The sequence below is a fragment of the Oncorhynchus keta genome, chromosome 19, assembly GCF_023373465.1.
Source record: "Oncorhynchus keta strain PuntledgeMale-10-30-2019 chromosome 19, Oket_V2, whole genome shotgun sequence".
In the NCBI taxonomy this organism is placed as follows: domain Eukaryota; kingdom Metazoa; phylum Chordata; class Actinopteri; order Salmoniformes; family Salmonidae; genus Oncorhynchus; species Oncorhynchus keta.
This window is the reverse complement of record NC_068439.1, coordinates 24,962,832-24,984,489: the sequence shown is the minus strand read 5'-3', so window position 1 is coordinate 24,984,489 and position 21,658 is coordinate 24,962,832. Positions and strand designations below refer to the sequence as shown.

At 40.7% G+C, this 21,658-nt stretch overlaps 1 protein-coding gene across 2 annotated transcripts; it reads right to left on the bottom strand.

The window, feature by feature from the left end:
• Positions 1-272: 272 nt before the first annotated feature.
• On the bottom strand, positions 273-19,590 carry LOC118397995 (serine/threonine-protein kinase Sgk1-like). Of its 2 annotated transcripts, none has more exons than XM_035792913.2 (9): positions 19,300-19,590; positions 6,571-6,646; positions 5,163-5,235; positions 4,757-4,942; positions 4,338-4,582; positions 3,882-4,101; positions 3,221-3,376; positions 2,981-3,070; positions 273-2,733 (listed from the first exon to the last, which is right to left on the bottom strand). In XM_035792913.2, exons 1-9 carry the CDS (start codon positions 19,325-19,327, stop codon positions 2,572-2,574), a joined length of 1,236 nt encoding a protein of 411 aa, XP_035648806.1. In that variant the 5' UTR covers positions 19,328-19,590; the 3' UTR covers positions 273-2,571. The 2 variants fall into 2 exon arrangements, with proteins under 2 accessions (XP_035648806.1, XP_035648805.1); XM_035792912.1 differs by lacking the exon at positions 19,300-19,590 and adding an exon at positions 7,177-7,410.
• Positions 19,591-21,658: the final 2,068 nt, after the last annotated feature.

Genomic DNA, 21,658 nt, shown 5'->3' with positions numbered 1-21,658 from the left:
GAGCAGGTGTTCTTAATGTTTTGTACACTCAGTGCATAAAATTGAATGTAGCCTATATTTCCAGGAGACCAGCACCAATAATCAAAATGTACCAAGTGTGTGGTGCTTTTTTAAATTGATATGAAAATGTATGAAAACGTGTTCCTTGGAATAGAATGTAGTCAGCTAAAACTGACTACTTACTATTTTAGCATACTACTTACCATATATTTTCTTAACTCCTATTTAGTATCAAACTGGCCTCCAGAAAAATCACTTGGTTCACACTTCCATTTGAATTTGGTCAATACATTTTATTTACCATTTTGAACAGATAACAATTCAATATTTTAATTTATCAATACTAGGAATTTGTCCTCTGGTCTTTAAACATACAGTACATTGTGTCATGACGTAAATAAATATATATGGAGAAATAAAATACAAAAACAAATAACATATGTAAAGCTTCCAAATATGGAAGAAAATCACCTAGAACTGTATTGCGTTGTTTGTAATTTTCTACAAGAAGGAAGCGGTACCACAGAATGGTCTGTAGATATTCGCTGCAGAGTCAACACTTCTTTGCGGACCAACATTTTCAGACTTGGCAGGATCAAGGAAGTTAAAGTGACATATCAAATTAAAGTGTCAGTCCTTTATCAATTTACACTATATAAAATTTTTAAAAAACGTGATTTTCATCATTAGATATTTGTTCTGTCAGCCATTACAAGGTTATATCTGTTAAGGCCAAATCAAATAAAATCAGTTCATGCCCTTTTTTAAAAATTTGACTACTGACATCTGGTAAACACTGATCTTCCATAATCTCAGTCATTTTAGAGGATGATTTTTTTAAGGCATGATGACTAATGGAAAAAATATATCTCTGATCAATTAAAGGTGATTCTTGCCAAGCCTGCGATGTTATTCCCCTATTTAGGGCCATCAGTAAATGAACGCCGCTAGCGCTGTTTACAAAGAGTAATTTCAGTCTAAGCTCTTGTCATTGCAGCAGCACAGCTTTTCAGGTCGTGGTCTCCAGACCATGAGGATAACGGAAGAAACAGATACAAATGGATCAGGCCTACCTATCCTACTGTAACATGGCTGGAACAGACAGGCACACTTTACAAAACGAAATGCATGTACAGTTCCTTTCTATATCAATCTAGCAGGAGTTCTGTACACAATGCAAATGGATATACATAACAATATAATGGATTCTCTAGAGTGTTTTGCCAGCAAAACAGCAATCAATTTCACTCGCAAGAATAACAATGATTGATATGTGTTATTACTGCAGAAGACCTATTATTGCTGGTAAAACTGTATACTCCATTTTCTGTATTTATGATAAAAAATATATTAATGAGTCTACAAACATTTATGTCAACACAATATGTCAACAGTCTCAGGGGGGTAAAAGTGCAGGTATTAGAAGAACGAAGGCAAGAACATTTTGTTCACATAGGGAGTATAAATAGCTAAACATTTGGAGCTTCTTAATATATTACTATGGTTTTTGTTAAAGATTCAAGTGGAAAATGTGTTTTTAAAAGGAGTACTTTGTAATTTCTCAAACTGAAATACTGTAGTAAAATGAACAGTACCATAAAATAGTAAGCCAATGCATTATTTGGTAAGATTACAATTAAATTACTATGCCATGATATACAGATTTCTTGTAAAATAACATATTCCGTATCTGCTTTCTATGCATCGGCATTCATTTTCTCTATTATTATCATCAGTATTTGGACGAAAATGATCCACCAGTAGAATTTGGTTCAGATGGTACCATAGTACCCTATTTGGTGCAAAACAAAATTGTTGACATTTCATTATCCATTCTGGTGTTTTCCTACTTGTTTGAGATATGATTTTGTGGGTGAAAAGATATGCAGTTGACCAAGAGCCAGAGTGGATGCTTAAGCAACGCAAACATTTTCTTTACCCTTGTTTCCTCAAGTGCAATCGACCATTCACATAACAAACAGATAACAAATGCATTGTGACTCGAACAGACATGTACATCTTCAATATATGCAGAAAGATTAGGAAGGCATGGACCTCTACAGCTAGCGCCAGGGTCATAAGTCCAAACAGACTGGAAAGTCTGCGGGTTTGATGCAGCCGGCTCTTCTTGCCTAGCTCTGTGGGTACAGTACTGTTCTCGCTGCCTTGAAACTTCAGGCACTTCATCCTTATCTCCGACAGTGGTCGTAGTCCACATCGATTTGAGAGAAATGCCCTTTCTCCCTGTAGTACAAAACATAATCTCTGTTTCCCACCTTGGCACACTTTGGATCAGTTTTGGGGTGGGTGGGTAGGTAGGGCCATTGGTGTTGAAGATAAGAGTCCCATGCAATCTACACCCCTCATGCAACAATCCAACAAGATCTCGAGTTTCTGGACCCCCTTTTCATGCCTCTTAGGCATGTCACTCAGAATTTCCATTAGCAGGCCATGCAAACCTCCTAAACTGCTCTAACAGTGCGTGGTCATTGTCCCAGGCAGTGTTTGTCTGTTCCTATTCCCCCTTTCGACTGTGGAGGGGATGAGGATCGAGGTGGATAGAGGAGTCCTTCACATGAAGCTGTCAGCGGGTCCATAGGAGAAGCCTGGGAAGGCTCCAGCTGCCTCCTTGATGCTGCTAGTCACCAGCAGGCCGTCCGTGTTGCACAGAGATGAGGTCACAGGGAGGTGGGTGAACTCTGGGTCAAAGTGCCTGAGGTCCGTAGGCCCGCTCTGTGAAAGCCAACCAAACAGAGCACTATATTAGAGACGTGCTCTAAAACACAAACATCAAATTTACATTTCACACCCATACAGCCTCTAAATATATACATTGCTGTCATTGGGATGCAGTTTGTGACAATTTTTTAGTAAAACAAGATGGAAATTCTACTTGAAGTGAACAAGAAAGGGTATATTTGTACTTCTCTCATGTTAACCTGGAAGACTACATGTATACATTGTTGGTAGATGCACTTACCACTGAGGGAATGTAGGGTGGTGTGATGTTCCTTGCCATCAGGTCATCCCAGTTGATGGGTGAAAAGAAGGTGTGGAACTTCAGTTCCATCTAGAGGCAGATAAAAACACTACATCAATCCACTGGTACAGAACAATACTGAGACCTTAGTAGGATTTGCTTCTTGTGTGTTATTCATATAATATATTTGTTTGTTGTACATTGATTTCTCTGTCGGTGTCTGTGTGTGTGGGTACTTACAAAATCATCTTTCACTCCCAGCCTCTTAGTGCGGTCCTTTTGCAGGAGCCCCTCCAACAGTTCTCTGCCTGCGTTGGACACGTTGGGCTTCAGTACGAGAGGCTTGTTCAGGATATTGTTGTACATCTCAGCTGTGTTGCGGCTGTAGAAGGGGGGCTATGGAAAGAGACAGCAAAAATCAGTACATGCTACGTGGCCAAAATCCATTCACACCACGCACCATGATTGTCAGTGTACTTGTGTGATTCATACTGACATTCCTTATATATGGGGCGGCAGCTCGTGGTTAGAGCGTTGGACTAGTAACCGGAAGTTTGCAAGTTCAAACCCCCGAGCTGACAAAGTACAAACAAATCTGTCGTTCTGCCCCTGAACAGGCAGTTAACCCACTGTTCCTAGGCCGTCATTGAAAATAAGAATTTGTTCTTAACTGACTTGCCTGGTTAAATAAAGGTAAAATATAATAAAAATATAACTGACATGGTGACATACGGTGTCCCACCAGAGTCTATAGAGCTCTGGTCAAATGAAGTGCACTATATAGGGAACAGGGTGCCATTTGGGATGCATTGATAGTGGATATCATAACTAAGGTAAATGCATTGTGAAAACTGAACCATGAAAGAGATGCTGAAAAGAGCAGTGATCAGTAATGCCTCACCAGTCCATAGAGCATCTCGTAAAGCACGGATCCCAGGCACCACCAATCCACGGTTCGGTCGTATGCCTGCTTCTGCAGCACCTCGGGGGCCAGGTACTCCGGGGTTCCACAGAAGGTGCTGGTGGTCCCAGTGGGTGCAAGGCCCTCTTTGCAAAGGCCAAAGTCTGTCAGGACGATGTGGCCCGCAGAGTCTAGCAGGATATTCTCAGGCTTCAGATCTCTGTGAAGTTGAAGAGAGAGGGAGAGGGTTAGGAAAGTGCAACTCTCCCTATACTTAATGCATTTTTATGTAAAAGGTGGATAAACAGTGTTTACGTCCGTTTACCTTCCTCTAAACCACTGGCCCTTATTCAGTGGACCAGACTACACATTTCTATAAGTGGTATTGTTTCTGTCATGTGCTATGAAATATAGTCACCACCAGAGGGTGGTGTATGATAGGATCTTAGTTCATACCTGTAAACAATATGCAGGGAATGGAGGTATCCCAGAGCACTGGCGATCTCTGCAGCATAGAACCTGGCTCTGGGTTCTAGGAACACCCTCTCTCTCTGTAGATGATAGAACAGCTCTCCTCCATTCACGTAGTCAAGCACAAAGTACAGCTTGTCAGTAGTCTGGAAGGAATAGTGCAGCCCCACCAGGAAAGGATGTTTGATATTCTTCATCAGGACACTTCGTTCCGCCATTATATGCTTTTGCTAGATGAGGGAGTAAGAGAAAGATGAGCATACCATTCACAATGACATCAGTGCAATACTTCAATTAGAGCATCTGAGCGAGCAACTGAGTGGTTGTATGTGTTTGTGGCTATTGCACCTTGCTTGGAGTATTGACTGTGTTTTTATGGTGAAGATCAGTAGAGTAAGACTCACTTCTTTCTTCTTCAGGATGATTTTCTTCTGTAGAACCTTGACGGCGTAATACTCGTTGCTCTCCCTGTGTCGAGCCAGCAGCACCTTCCCAAAGCTCCCTTTGCCGATGATTTTCAGGTAGTCGAAATCACATGGTTTGATCGCCAGCTCTTCAGCTAGTGAGCTTCTGGGGGAGGTCAGTAGCATCTAAGAATAGAGGAGGAGAGAAGGAGCTAAGAATGACCATCTTGGCTCTGGATAAAATTATCTATTTACAGTTCACACTGGTAATTCAAATGGCACCCTATTCCCTATATAGTGCACTACCATAGGGCTCTTTTAAAAACTTGTGCACTATTTAGAGAATTGGGTTCCTTTTGGCTCAGTCTGTCCCAGTGGCCAAGGCATGTGTTATGCTGATGCTCACCGGATTTAAGAGCTCAGCATTGTCCAGCTTCTCATTCTGGTTCTCATCGATCTTGAGGAAGTCAACTTCAGAGCTGAGGAATGAACAGAGAATGTTAGAATGGAATCCTCCTTCACTTATGATTCTCAAAATAACTTATGGTTATTTTGACTGATACACTCATTGCCACTTTGTGATTTTATAGGGATGAGTGACCTCTCTAAGTTGACATTGTTTTTTCGAGAGTGTTTCAATTATAACAGTAGTCTAATACTTAGATTGCCATCACAGGCCAGTATTACGATTCATACTATTTTTCAAAGTCGGACATCACAGTAAAATGGTGAGTTTTACAGTGATTTAATTGAGTAATTAGATAGAGAAGGTTCCATTTGTCATAACTGACCCAAATGAGATACAAACCTTCCAAGACTGTAAATAAGGGTCTCTCCTCTTAACTCCTGAGAGACAATAAGGGTCTCTTTTCTCTAACTCCCGAGAGACTATTCAGTTGTTGTTGAGCCCCTCCCTATACACCATGTAGCCTGCAGCACCATCTGAAAAGTAGCTCTAAGCCAGGGGATCAGACATGACTAGCACAAACAGCCCAGAATCTGACTGCTATAACAACCTAGCACCTGATGATGGTATTTCATTTTTTGTATATTTTATTGAACCTTTATTTAACTAGGCAAATCAGTTAAGAACAAATTGTTATTTACAATGGCGACCTACTCCGGCCAAATCTGGACGACACTGGGCCAATTATGTACCACCCTATCACAGCCAGATGTTATACAGTCTGGATTCGAACCAGGTACTATAGTGACACCTCTTGCACTTAGATGCAGTGCCTTAGACCGCTGTGCCACTCGGGAGCCCAAGGTGTTTTGGAATTTTCCACTGAGCTAGACCCCCCACCTGGTCCCTTTTTAGGCTGTTGAGTACAAACCATATTGTGTGGTGCGCGCTTAATTGAATTACCCCGGTTATCCTAGTCAAGGGGACACAGGGGATTTGCAGAAAAGGTGCTTAAGCACTGGAGAGGCCATGGCGGGAACACACTTGACATGACATAACTATTCTTGTGCTGGCTTTGCCTGCTTGGCCCCAGATTACTGCTTTGACTCAAAATGTGTATAGTAACGTGCAGTTGATTGGATTGGAAATGTACAGTAGTTTACACTGACCTAGGTAGACCTATAAATAAACACATAGACCGAATCTAACGCCATGGGAAGCAGATGAAATGTAGCACAGAGGCCTATTGTGAGCACACCTATCATATATCTTGACTATTTGATAAATATCTATACTATCAGAAAAGATCATTTGTCATAATATTATCATATTTCATTGGCAGCTGGTAGCTCATATATAATATCTAAACATCTCATTTGGCCATACAAGTGCTCCATATAATACTTACTGTTGACACATATGTGGGTTTGACACCAGCCTCGATATGAAGTCGTTAAGTCCAATTTTCCTCTCCTTGATGAAAGCTGCAAATCAAAAATAAGCATGCATGTCAGCTGGGCGCCCAGAGAACACAACGTCACAGATTTAACACAGCCCTTCATCAGACCTAAACTACACCATTGCATAACTAGGGCCATGGATAGGCCTCTACTATCTACCTGGGATAGATAACAGTTTACATTTCATCACAGTGCGGTGAATAGTCTAGAAATTATAGCCGTATGCCTATATTAAATCTGTTCAAAGCTTTAATTTAAAAATGTTTCAGAGGTTCAAAAGTGATTTGGAATGGATGCCGTTATAAAGCATTATGTGCCAAATTTAGTCGTTATGCAACAAAATATTACTATTCCTTTGGCGAACCGCCGCGTCGCATAGTGAAAAATAACACTCAAAGCCTATATCACAAACATGGACATGAGTAAAGGAGCATACAGTCCATCTACAAATCATAATCCAAAGAATATTGATGCATACTATTAAACACCACAATGTAGAAGCTAAATTCTAAATAAAATAATCTAATTTAGATTAACAGAAAAAATATGCCTACCAGTGAGGACTGACACAATTCCTCTCATTTTGCAATAAGACAAGTCACATGGAGCCTTGGTAACAGCCATGGTGAATAAAAATATGTATCCACTTGTAAAACAGTGCCAAAAGAAAGCCCCTTTATGGAGAAGACACGCTGGTTGCTTTAGTTCCAATTGCTCCAATTCATGCGCACTGGCTACAGAGAATCCTGCCTGCAAACACGATCAGTCCAAAATGTCTATCCAGTGCGCTGGGCGGCAAGGAGTTATATACTGAGCACGTGGTATAAGGAGGAGCGGCATACTGACGTCACTTGGTTACCAAGCAACTGTCAGAGGCAGTGATGTCACGGGATTCCGCATCTCCATCTCTTGCCTGCAGGAGGCGGGGAATGACAGGAGGCACGCAGCAGCGCATAGGTGGAGCGCGCTAGATTGAACATCGCTCGCCCAACCCCCTTTTCTACCAATGGAAAGATACGGATGGCTGTAATCTCTCTGGAACCGATAGGATTAAAGGCACTCTGGATCATTTATAATGAAAAATGGAATAACAGGTGCATTGATCCTACACAGACTTCTGTCACCAGCCTCAAAAATACACTGAACAAAAATATAAACACACCGAACAAAAATATAAACACACCATGTTTCATGAGCTGAAATAAATTATCCTATAAATGTTCCACACACAAAAAAAGCCTATTTCTCAAAAAATGTTTACATCCCTGTTAGCGAGCATAACTCCTTTGCCAAGATAATCCATCCACCTGACAGGTGTGGCATTTCAAGAAGCTGAATAAACAGCATGATCATTACACAGGTGCACCTTGTGCTGGGGACAATAAAAGGCCACTCTAAAATATGCAGTTTTGTCACACAACCCAATGTACAATTGGCCAGTGGTGGAAAAAGTACTCCATTGTCATATTTGAGTAAAAGTAAAGATACCTTATTAATAGAAAATGACTCAAGTAAAAGTGAAAGTCGCCCAGTAAAATATTACTTGAGTAAAAGTCTCTAAAAGTATTTGGTTTTAAATATAAGTAAATGGAATTGCTAAAATGTACCATTTCAAATTCATTATATTAAGCAAACCAGACGGCACAATTGATGATTTTTATTTATTGAAGGATAGCCAGGGGCACACTCCAACACATAACTTACAAACAAAGCATTTGTGTTTAGTGAGTCTACCAGATCAGAGGCAGTAGGGATGACCAGGGAGATTATCTTGATAAGTGTGTGAATTGGACCATTTTCCTGTCAAAATGTAACAAGTATTTTAGGCTATCAGGGATAATGTATGGTGTAAAAAGTACATTATTTTCTTTAGGAATGTAGTAAAGTAAAAGTTGGCAAAAATATAAATAGTAAAGTACAGATACCCCAAAAAATGACTTAAGTAGTACTTTAAAGTATTTTTACTTAAGTACTTTACACCACTGAAACAGGTAGGCTGACTGCAGAAATGTCCACCAGAGCTATTGCCAGATAATTCAATGTTCATTTCTCTACCATAAGCCGCCTCCAACGTCATTTTAGACTATTTGGCAGTACGTCCAACTGGCCTCACAACCGCAGACCATGTGTATGGCGTCGTGTGGGCGAGCGGTTTGCTGATGTCAACGTTGTGAAACGAGTGCCCCATTGTGGCGGTAGTGTTATGGTATGGGCTGGTATAAGCTATGGACAACAAACACAATTGCATTTTATTGATGGCAATTTGAATGCACAAAAATACCGTGACAAGATCCCGAGGCCCATTTTTGGAGAAAGGCATTTCAAGATGAATTTTTTTTTAAAGTTCTGTAGCCAATTCCCTGTTTGCATCATCAGCAAATATCCAATATGTTCTTATGAAAGGATGGAAGCAAGTCAATGCAAGGAACATTCAAATGCAGGTGAAAATATGCCAACAAAAAAGTGATTTTCTTTTATATTCTGCAGGACATTATATTCTACAATACACCATCAAATCCTAAGCCTGATGTTTACAAAATGGCCTCTCTCCATTTCCCTGACATAAGGCCCAGTTATGGACCTATGCATACAGTGACAATGCAGATCAAAACATTAAAACAAACCACAGGATCAAAACAGAGAACTGTCAGGGGTAACTCCTAGGCTATGTCCCAAATGACACCCTATTCCCCACAGAGCACACTACTTTTGAGCAGGGCCCATAGAGCTCTCATCAAATGTAGTGAACTATGTAAGGAATAGGGTGCCATTTGGGATGTTTTGCTTGCTCAATGGCATGTGATAGTCATGCATACTTCGAAGGATGTCCCATCTCGGGACTGAATTTGACCGATAGTTCCTACTATATAAGAGGAAGCATGTTGCCAAGCTAAGTACATGAAGAGGCAAAATGGTGTGAAGACAACAGCTAATCGTGTCATGTCAGGTTATGGTAGTATACTTTCCCAGCAAAGATCTATTTACACACTGTCAGGATCAGATGGCACGACATGAATACCTGGGTTGTGTCCCAAATGGGGTCCTATTACCTACATTATATTGTGCACAACTGGTCAAAAGTACTGCACTACAGGAAATAGGGTGCCATTCATGTAATTGTAAAAAAATACATACGTAAGGGCGCTCCAGCTGGTGAAGACTCCACATGTAATTTAAGGTCAAAAGCTTATTTCCATTGTAGTCCTTCTGGGGGGACTACAATGACAGACTATTGTTGTTTGATTCATAAAATGAGCTAATTAGTACATTTCCATTTCCTAATAAACAACGACAAACAGGTATATCTCCCTTGTCTCAAATACCCCTAAAATATAAATCAATTCCTTATATATAAAACAATCAATCCCTAATAAATATCTAAGACAATCACAATAGGCACCAAAAGGCAGACCATATGCTATCCCGGGCATTTTCTTCTCACCCTTGTACTAGAGTCTAATGACTCACTTCTGAGACATGCCACTATTTAGCCGTTTTTTCAGTGAGAACTTTAAACTGCCTATGGATGTTATACTTTTCAAATACTGTTTCATTTTGGACATAACCCTTGTTAGGAGCTTAGGTAGAGGCTATTTTCTGACCTCATCAAGCCCTTATTCACACACATAACCTCCTCCCTGTCATGCTGGTGTGATATCAACACTTTAAAGGGAACATTTGTAACCACAAATGATTGAAAACAGCTAGGGATATTCAAGTTCTCACGCACAGTTGAATCTATTTCAGTTTTGCTTGACTTTAATACACATTAACACAAGTTCTTTTGTGCACAAATACTGGCTCTGCAGGACTGGTTGTGTGTTTGTACTGCAGTAAATACACCTCGCTTTCATCATGTGCACGTGTTGTATTTTTCATTTTTTTGGTAATATATACTGAACAAAAAATGTAAATACAACATGCAACAATTTAATTGATTTTACTGAGTTTTTCATATGAGGAAATCAGTCAATTGAAATAAAGGCCCTAATCTAGGCAGGTTAGCTGAGTGGTTAGAGCGTTGGGCCTGTAACTGAAAGGTTGCTGGATTGAATCTCTTAGCTGACAAGGAAAAAATATGTTGTTCTGCCTGTGAACAAGGCACTTGTTCCACAAGGCACTTGTTCCACTGTTCCCCAATAGGTTGTCATTGTAAATAAGAATTTGTTCTTAAGCCGACTTGCCTAGTTAAATAAAGGTTAAATATAAGATTAGATTTCACATGATTGGGACTACAGATATGAATCTGTTGATACCGTAAAAAAAAGATGGCCCGGGATCAATTCACTTACTTGGGAGTAAAAGTGACAATGAAATATTCAAATTTGTTTCAGGAAAACTTTGTTGCTCCAGCAGACAGATTGAAACAATCTTTTACTTTTTGGAATTCGCTACCCCTTTCTCTTATCGGAAGGATTAATGTCATTAAAATGAATGTGTTGCCCAAAGTTTTATATTTATTTCAATGTTTACCCATTTTTATTCCAAAATCTTTTTTTTATTTCACTGGATCAAACATTCATGCATTTTATTTGGGATGGCAAGGTACCACGGATTGGTAGAAAACATTTACAGAAGCCTAGGTCATTGGGGGGTTTAGCTCTACCAAATTTTCAGACATACTACTGGGCTGCAAATTTCAGAGCCGTTCTGTACTGGCTGCAGACTGATCCTACTGGCCCTAGACCACTCTGGGTCCAGATGGAGTCTGAATCGTGTAAACCTGCAGCACTTTCCTCTGTGCTGTGCTCGTCTCTCCCAGTGTCCCTAGGCAAAAGGTGTGTCAACCCAATTGTAAAGCAGTCTCTTAAAATTTGGAATAAGTTCCGTTTAGCCTTTAACCTCCGAGGCTTTTCTCTATCAGGCCCAATCAATCAGAACATTTGATTTCCTCCATCTTTGAATGATGGGGCTTTTGGCATTTGGCACTCACTAGGCCTCTCCTCGCTAGCCTAATTATTATTTGATGATACATTTGCCTCTTTTTCTCAGCTGCAGGAAAAGTTCAATCTCCCCCAATCCCACTTTTTCCGCTATCTCCAGACTAGAAACTTTGTCAGGGTTAACACACCTGGATTTCCCAATAGGCCTGCGAATACAGCTATAGAGAGCATCTTGGAGCTGAACAAGCTTCCTAGGGGCGCAATTTCAGATGTATATGCAATCATTCATGACGTACAGAACCCTTCTTTGGTGCCTTTAAAGACTCGATGGGAAAAGGATTTGGGGGAGGAACTTGGGGAAGACGCCTGGGAATCTGTGCTGCACAGGGTGCACTCGTCCTCTTTTAGCACTAGACACAGCCTCATTTAATTCAAGGTGGTTCACCGTATCCACTGGTCGGGGGCCAAACTTGGAAGAATATTCTCTGATTTTGATCCTACCTGTGTCAGATGTCAAGTGGAACCAGCCACACTGTTGCATATGTTTTGGGGCTGTCATAAACTGTCAGGTTTCTGGGAATTAATATTTAAATGTTTCTCTGATATATATGACACTGTTATAGATCCGTCTCCCCTTACAGCCCTTTTTGGAGTACTGCCCATGGGTACCCCCCTATCAAGAATCCAGTCGGACACTGTTGCTTATACAACTCTTTTAGCTAGACGGCTAATACTACAGAACTGGAAGATGGCAGCTCCCCAATCTTATAAATATTGGGTGAGGGATGTGTTGTGCTCTCTGAAACTAGAAAAAATCAAATTCAATTCACGTGGGAACCCCAAACTGTTTAATGAGGCTTGGGCTCCATTCCGGTCTTACTTTAAACAGTCCATCCTCTGATGGCATTCCAATTAATACTAAAATAAGTCTGTGACTTGAGGGTTGGAGGAGCCTCTCTCTGTGTTTTTGCTGGGGGGGCATTAAGGTCCATGTGCTGATTGATTGTGATTCGCAGATGCCTTGTTCATCTTGCTCGGGCAGAGACTGAAGTGTGAGCTTGTTTTTCCCAGTAATTTTTACACTTTGTTCACGCCTACATGAATAATCATTTTATTTTTTTTATTTTAAAGCATTGTAAAAAAAAACCTGTCCAGTGGATGGTCGGTCTGTGGCCATGTGTAAGTGGTTGCATTTCTCCACCCTTATCCCTTGACTTTTTACAGGAACAATGGTGAGGTGTTTGCTCTGTCCCTGTACTATAGATTGCCCTTTAACCTCTGTAGCCTTCTGCCTGGTATGTTTAACTTGTCTAAAGTATGGTATCTTTAAAGCTATTTTTTTATTTGTATTTTTATTTGTATTTTTTTTCTAGTTGAGTATATTATTTATATTGCTTTGTCTTGTCTATGTGTGTGTGTGTAAAACTTAATAAACAGAGTAAAAAAAAAAAAGATGGCCTCAGAATGGGACTCAGGATCTTGTCACAGTACTTTTGTGCATTCAAATTGCCGTGCAATTGTGTTTGTTGTCCATAGTTTCTACCAGCCCATACCATAACACCAACCGTCACAATGGGGCACTCGTTTCATAATGTTGACATCAGCAAACCGCTTGCTCACACAAACGCCATACACATGATCTGCGGTTGTGAGGCCGGTTGGACATACATTGGAGGTGGCTTATGGTAGAGAAATGAACATTCAATTATCTGGAAATAGCGTTGGTGGACATTCCTGTAGGGAATATGTCAATTGCAGTATGCCAGTATGCCAATTGAGATATCTGTGGCATTGTGTTGTGACAACTGCACATTTTAGTGGCCTTTTATTGTCATGCTGTTCGATCAGCTTCTTGATATGCCACACCTGTCAGGTGGATGGATTATCTTGGCAAAGGAGAAATGCTCACTAACAGGGATGTAAACAAATTTGTGCACAAAATTTGAGAGAAATATGATTTTTGTGCATATAGAAAGTGGGACCAACACTTTTGTCACGTTCTGACCTTTATTTCCTGTGTTTTTGTATTTAGTTAGTATGGTCAGGGCGTGAGTTGGGTGGGCAGTCTATGTTTGTTTTTCTATGTTTTGGTTATTTCTATGTTTCGGCCTAGTATGGTTCTCAATCAGAGGCAGGTGTCATTAGTTGTCTTTGATTGAGAATCATACTTAGGTAGCCTGGGTTTCACTGTGTGTTTGTGGGTGATTGTTCCTGTCTCTGTGTGTGCACCAGATAGGACTGTTTTGAGTTTTCACATTTTTTTGTTTTTGTTAGTTTGTTCATGTGTACCTTCACGTATTAAAAAGTACCATGGACAATTACCACGCCGCGTATTGGTCCTCTGATCCGTTTCGCCTCTCCTCTTCGGAAGAAGAGGAGGAAATTCATTACAACTTTACATGTTGCATTTTATATTTTTGATCAATATATACAGTACCAGTCAAAGGTTTGGGCACACTTATGTATTTAAGGGTTTTTCTTTATTTTTTACAATTTTCTACATTGTAGAATAATGGTGAAGACATCAAAACTATGAAATAACACATATGGAATCATCTAGTAACCAAAAAAGTGTTAAACAATAAAAGAAAAGTGTTAAAAATACATTTTATATTCTTCAAAGTAGCCACCCTTTGACAGCTTTGCACACTCTGAACCAGCTTTTACATGTTACAATATAACCTTTTATTTAACTAGGTAATTCAGTTAGGACAAATTCTTATTTCCAATGACGGCCTACACCAGCCAAACCCAGACGACACCGGGCCAATTGAAACTGGCTCTCATGAGGAACGCCACAGGAAAGGAAGACCCAGAGTTACCTCTGCTGCAGAGGATACATTTATTTTTTTTTTATTTTTGTTACAACTGCTGTATCATTGTGAGATGCAGAGTAGGTGTACGGATGATCTCCGCATGTGTGGTTCCCACTGTGAAGCATGGAGGAGGAGGTGTGATAGTGACACTGTCAGTGATTTTATTTAGAATTCAAGGCATACTTAACCAGCATGGCTACCACAGCTTTCTGCAGCGACATGCCATCCCATCTGGTTTGCGCTTAGTGGGACTATCATTTGTTTTTCAACAGGACAATGACCCAACACACCTCCAGGCTGTGTAAGGGCTATTTGACCAAGAAAGAGAGTGATGGAGTGCTGCATCAGATGACCTGGCCTCCACAATCACCCGACCTCAACCCAATTGAGATGGTTTGGGATGAGTTGGACCACAGAGTGAAGGAAAAGTAGCCAACAAGTGCTCAGCATGAGTCTTGAAGACTGTTGTAAAAGCATTCCAGAAGCTGGTTGAGAGAATGCCAAGAGTGTGCAAAACTGTCATCAAGGCAAAGGATGGCTACTTTGAAGAATCTCTCAATTATAAAATATACTGTATTTAGATTTTTGTAACACTTTTTTGGTTTCTACATGATTCAATATTTGTTATTTCATAGTTTCGATGTCTTCACTATTATTCTAGAAAATAGTAAAAAATAAAGAATCTGGAATGAGTAGGTGTGTCCAAATAGTAAAAAATAAAGAATCTGGAATGAGTAGGTGTGTCCAAACCTTTGACTTGTAATGTATGTATGTACAACATATATATTTATTATTTAAAATCTATTTTCCTTTATTATTTTCCCTAACCCTATCACCCCTTCCCTAATTAGAGTAAACTAATGGACAACAACACCTAGACTTCTACTTCCAGTTTATATTTACATTTTACACACACAGTATATTTTGGATTTCTAATTGCCATATATTTTTCCACTGTGCTGTGTCACAAAGGTTCTGATGTCCCATGTATTTTCCGAAATCAAATAATGCTTAGACCCTGCCCATCTGTCATCTACTATAATGCCAGCACGAGGTTTCCCAGTGTGTACGCACATCATTACAATCACCAAAAGAGAGGATCAGGATTACAATGTGTAGATGGGGGAACTCCCTTCTATCCAGGTTTGGCTGCAATCCGATTCTCCTTCTGACAAATTAGTCATTCAAAGCCTGCGACTTGTGTTTAGTCTGCTTTTGGAGATGCTTTATGGCAATGGAAACATGTGGTGAATCAGAGGTGCTGAATCTACAGTTTAAAAGCTTTGCATGTTTAACAGTCAAAGATGACCTTTCTCTATTTCATTAAACAACACTATTTCACACAACAACACCACATAATGGCTTTAACGGTTATATTTAGCATCCTCCCTATCCTAAAAAAAGCCCTTCATTTGCCACCATCTCTTTGTCTGATTCATGCCAAGCAGACAGGTGGTAGTATAGGCAACATTTCCACTGGTGAATACTACCCATGATGAGTCACTACTCACCAAGGACCCCTGTCCTCGCCAGCAGCGGCTGATAAATGCCTCTGTTAGTACTATCTGTTATTAAACCCCAGTCCCCAGCCTGGCTGTCTTCTTTTACATTACTACTTTGCGTTGTCTTGGCTACTTGTTTCTGGCTATCTCTCTATGTTCTGCTCCTACGGATGTTTGAGTTTAGTATTTACATCCAAGGCAGTGTGTTGCTGGTTCAGGTCCCCACGGGTGCATCCCAAATGGCACCCTATTCCCTTTGTAGTGCACTTTATTTGATTTGATTATTTTTTCTTCATTTAACCAGGCAAGTCAGTTAAGAACAAATTATTATTTTCAATGACAGCCTAGGAACAGTGGGTTAACTGCCTGTTCAGGGGCAGAACGACAGATTTGTACCTTGTCAGCTCGGGGGTTTTGAACTCACAACTTTCCGGTTACTAGTCCAACTCTCTAACCACTAGGCTACCCAGTAGTGCACTACTTTTGACCAGGGCCCCCAGTGCACAAAGGGAGTAGGGTTCCATTTGCATCTGTTTTGGATGGATCTGGTGGGAAGGCAGGGCCTGCTGTGCAGCTAGACCCCCACCTGGCTGGTTAACCTGCTGCTGTTGCTGGGCTGAAGGAACCACCAGGGGAGGGGGGCGCACATCCAGGCCTCCCCCAGGCACAACTCACTCTAGGTGGGTCGTGGCTCCAGGGAGGAGTGGGTAGTGGGCGGGGGAGCCAGCCTCTCCCTCTCCCTCTGACTGTCTAAGAGAGGGAGGTAGTGTCCAGGTCTGTGTCCCAAATTGCACTCTATTCTTTACATAGTGCACTACTTTTGACCAGGGCCAATTGTGCACTACCCTATGTAGGGAATAGGGTCCATTTGGGATTCAGCCTAGGGCATTGACTTCCTGCCCCCACAGTTATGCTGCGCCCGGTTGAGTAATGAACCTCCAGTGTAATTCCCTACAATTTCTCACCTGCTACATCCCATCTCTCTCCACGTCCATCATTTTTGCCTTTTCTACTGCTTCTCGATTGCCCTTTTTCTCAATTTCCTCGAGAGAATCATCCCACCCCTCCCTCTTCCCTTCTATTGCTCTTTCTCTGTACCTATCTACGTCTGTGCTGTCCATTCTGTCTATGCTCAAGGAAACTTTGGCATTATTCAACGTCGACCCACAGAGACTAGAGTACTGGAGGTGTTGGGGTCCTTGAACAATGAACACTGCAATGCAGCTTCAGGTCCGAGTGAGTAGGAGGCTTAACTCATCATCCTAGCACAATCTGTATGGTAGCATTACGTACAACTCCATTTCCTTCTACAATTCCCAGAAACAGAGATGACTGATATTCAAATCAGTCAGCTGGGATACGGATATGTGCCTTTGAGTCCCAATGACTCAACATCAACTCAATGGTTAACAGCCACGGAAGCTCACTTTAGGTGAGAGTTTATGTAACGATTCTGGCGCCATCACCAAGTACTCTATTAAGCAATGTCCTTCAAGCTTCTACATTAAGCCAACTGTTACTTAACTTTAACTTAAACTTAACCTACTGTACCAGGCCTACCACACACAACCGCACCTTCTAATATTCCTGCTGAGGGTATAATTACTAGTACATTTCACTAGCTACTGCTACTACTATTCATTCTAAATGAATATTTAATTTGACCAATACCAATAGCCATTGTTTTATGGGCAAAGCCAAATTCCCCCTGAGTCTGTTCTCTTAGGCTGTTCCAAATGGCACCATATTCCATACATAGTGCACTACTTTTGACCAGAGCCCCATGGACCCTGGTCAAAAGAAGTGCACTAAAAAGGGAAATAGATACAACTCTGCTGGTGCAGCCAGAGCCAGGTGACTACTCTACAACAGGCCTGTCACGCTCTACTGACTTCCACAGCATTACCTAGCTCAACATGGTTCAGTGGATGGTACAGGGGAGTGTCTAGGGATTATACCACAGAACAACCACTCACATTCATTCAAAATGACAACACAACTCATGTTTACAAGCATCAATAAATGAATCAATGGGGAGTGTTGTGACTCAAGTTCTCTCTTCAAGATGCTGCTTCCCCCTTCCTTTGTTGGGTTGTTCCACCAATTTCGGTGACTTATGAAAAGTGTAACTTGGTCAAAAAACCTTGTGATTTCACCCCCCAAAAAATTGGGGTCATAATAAGCACATATTCAACTTAATAAAAAACATGTTTTCCCATCGTAAGATGTGAAATAAAAACAATACTATATGCCAAAGAAAGTAACAGGGTTGACTGTAACAGTACCAGCCATAAATCCCCTCATGACAGGGGGAATGGAAGCTCGTTTTGTGCAACCTGTATGTCTATGGGTAACAGCGTTGGCATATTATACACGACCTGAAAAGTATTCCAAAAAACAGAAACAGAAACAGAAAATGTCAAAAAATAGTAGAACCAGCTCACCTGCTTTACAAAATGATTTGCCTATTAGATGTTCATTGTTTCTTTTGAATTTAAAAATATATAAATAATAGTTTTACCATATTAAAACGAGAGTTCAGTTCACTTAACAGTGTTGACCGTACAATGAGGGACAGACTAATCACATGAAATAAATACTAATCTTCAGAAATTACTTTGTCAAGAAAAACTAAATAATTTGGGCTTTACAATGATGTTAAATTAATTGAAATATTCCTAGAAGTGACACAGGGTTGACGCAGGGATATGTCAAAATGCTGAATCTTCGCACTTTAGCAAGCCTTTATAAAAATCTGATTTATTGAATAATCCATGTGGTCTATATTAAAAGGCACTTCATTTAATATAACAATATTTTAAAATGCAATATTGGTGGACAATTTCTACTTAAAATATCAAAGAGATGCAAAAGGCCCTCTTTTTGTGGAACGACCCTGTTTCTCTCTCACTAATCCATACATGGGATGGATCATGATTAAAGATGTGTAAATGTGAATGAAGCAATGAATGAGTGGGTAGCTGGCTGGAATGCACTTACATTCAAAGAACAGAGTGTGCTTAAACAAAGTGTTCTGTCTGTCTGATATTTCCTGTCACTTTCTTTTCCCTCGTACATAATCTCAGCGTGTTTAGTGATTACTGGCTGCTCCCTACCATCTAGGTGAGTGATGATTATAAGAGTAAAGTGGATTATGTCACCTGTGATGGGACAGATAGAGGTGTGATTGATAGATAGATAGAGCAGGAGGTGATATGAAATCCTGTCTCTCTCCCTGACTAAATTATTTAGAGAGAGACCATAAGAAGTAAGTCACGTAAAAAAAGGGAAGGAAAGAGAATCTGAAAGAGATGATGGAACAGACTGAAAGAGAGAAACAAACAAAGTTGCACGAAAAGTTATATTTAAACTCCACTTGTTCTAGACCTACAACAATGGCCTCAAACATGTCACCCATGGGATAGGCGTTGCCAGATAAAGCTTATTATCACACAAGAAATGAAAGAAGTTCCTACCTATGAAGGATTTCTTGCCAGTCTTCATGTCCTCTTCTATTTAGGTGCAGTGTGTTTTGTGTATTTGTGTCTGTTTCTCTGTGTGTGTGTCTGAAGCAGTAATATTCCAGTGTATGTCTCTGTGTGCGTATGAATGATGTAATCTTGTCTCCAGCTCCTCTCCCTCAGTAATATCCCCCTCTCTATCTCTCTGCAGCACCGTTTGAAAGAATTTGACTCTGCAATTCACAAGACCAGCAAATCCTTTCCTTCATCGCACTTCCCTATCTTTCTCTCTCTCTCTCTCTCTCTCTCTCTCTCTCTCTCTCTCTCTCTCTCTCTCTCTCTCTCTCTCTCTCTCTCTCTCTCTCTCTCTCTCTGTGTCTCCCTCTCTCCCAGGCAGTACTGGCTGAACTGATGAAACCAAAGAGGCGAAACCAGAGAAGTGTGACGCACCTGTCCCCCTCTCAACCCCCCTTCACCTGTTCCTTTATCTACCAGAGAGCCACAAACAAAACAATAGCAGGTGTCAGGATACGGTTCCCGTGAGTATGGGAGTCCTGCCCGAGGGAACCTAGTCTGCATCCTAAATGCACCCTATTCCCATCACAGTGCACTACTTTTTTTGTTTACCAGGGCCCAGGTCAAAAGTAGTGCACTATATAGGAAATAGGGGGCCATTTGGGACTCAGGCCTGGTCTCTATGACACTAGAGCGCACCTGAGTCACCTGAGCAGTACAACACCAGGATTTTAAATCCACCTTTAATTGGGGGATATTACTCTAATGATGGTGATGATGATGGTGTCTCCATCCCCTATAGTATAGTATAGTATAGTCTTTCTATTTAAAGTCTCTGAAGTAATCCAGGAAGTAAAGTGATCTATTTAGGAACACTGTTACAGTTCTGATATATTCTACTGCCTGAGGTCATACGTGAATAGATACAGAAGGACAATGAATGTTGGTCAGGAAACGAGGTCTGCTTCCCAAATGGCAGCCTATTCCCTTCATATGACACTACTTTTGGACCATGCACTGGTCAAAAGTAGTGCACTATGTAGGGAATAGATTGCCTTTTGGGAAACAGCCTTAGGTCTGTGGGCACACCTGGTGCCATTCACTGTAGTTCTATGGTGAGTTCCATGCAACTGGGTCATTGACGCGGTAAGGCCCTTTTCAATGAGGAAAACCTCATTGGTAAATCATTATTTATTTCTTTGTTAGTGCTAATCTAAGACACTGAATATGTCAAATCATTGTAAACGTGTTGTGAAATGTGATATACAAGTGTATGCAGGCGGTAGGTAGCCCAGAGGTTAAGAACGTGACAAAAATATGAAATGTAAATGTTTGCATTATTTAATGTATTGACCGTGGTGGTTCATTTAGTGGGCTCTTGTAACAGAATGTAACACTGTGTCCAATACAAGTCCTGGCTAAAACTATTAGGTCCAGTTTCACAGACACATATATTAAGCCTAAAAATCATGTTCAAAGGAGATTCACCATTGAAAGTTCTTCTTCGTCTAAGATTAGGCTTAATCTGTGTCTGGGAAACTGGCCATTAGAGAATCATTTAAAAAAAGTTGAGTTCACACATGGATGTTGCTGACTTTGAATCTTTCTGTTCACCAAGTCCTCTGTTAAAGTTGTCATCCTTAATGGTTAAACTGCCAGGTCAGTTTGCGACATTACAGCAACAAAGAAGTTACTGCAAACAGCGAACACCGTCTCAGACATCATTGCACGACCGATAGAAGAACAGTATAAGTACTGCCATTTTCTTCTCCCTTGAATGTGCAGCGCTCCCCAACTCTGCTTTGTCAACAAAACACTAACAATGGCCGTGGGGCAGACGGTGGCACTGTTTCCCCTACTTTAAACCAGTATCTGTCTGTCCCTTTTGGATTTTTCTTCACAATTGATTTGCCTTCCACTTTGCAAATGAGAATGGCAAAGCTGCCACACCGCTGATAACCGAATACATTTCTCATCCACTTTGTGAAAGAAAATTTGAAATGCATATTACTACTATAACCCTGGACAGAGAAAGCATTTATATCCCAGGGATAGCAATTGTTTTATTTTATGTCCTTGCTGTAATAGAGGTCCATTTTACATCCCAAATGGTACCCTATGCACTACTTTTGACCCTCTGGTCAAAATGTGTGCACTATATAGGGTAGCATTTGGGACACACACACATTCTCAGCCTATATGGAAATAAGATGTGCCGTACCGTGTAATTTAGAAAACAATCATGGCTGCCTTTTGGTGATTAAACAGGTTGTGTAGTAGAATGGACTCCATGGCTGTTCAATCCACATTATCTGATGCTTCTGTTCAAAGCCACTTGCATTTCTATGCCTTGACGCAT

What these genes read in the sequence shown, in the direction of transcription:
- LOC118397995 (XM_035792912.1), bottom strand. Translation starts at nt 7,246, where the DNA reads ATGGCTGTTACCAAGGCTCCATGTGACTTGTCTTATTGCAAAATGAGA. An exon ending in ACGAGATGCTCTATGGACTG is followed by an intron (nt 3,377 to 3,881) that starts GTGAGGCATTAC and finishes CTCTTTCCATAG; the next exon opens with CCCCCCTTCTACAGCCGCAA. An exon ending in TGGGAGTGAAAGATGATTTT is followed by an intron (nt 3,071 to 3,220) that starts GTAAGTACCCAC and finishes ATCTGCCTCTAG; the next exon opens with ATGGAACTGAAGTTCCACAC.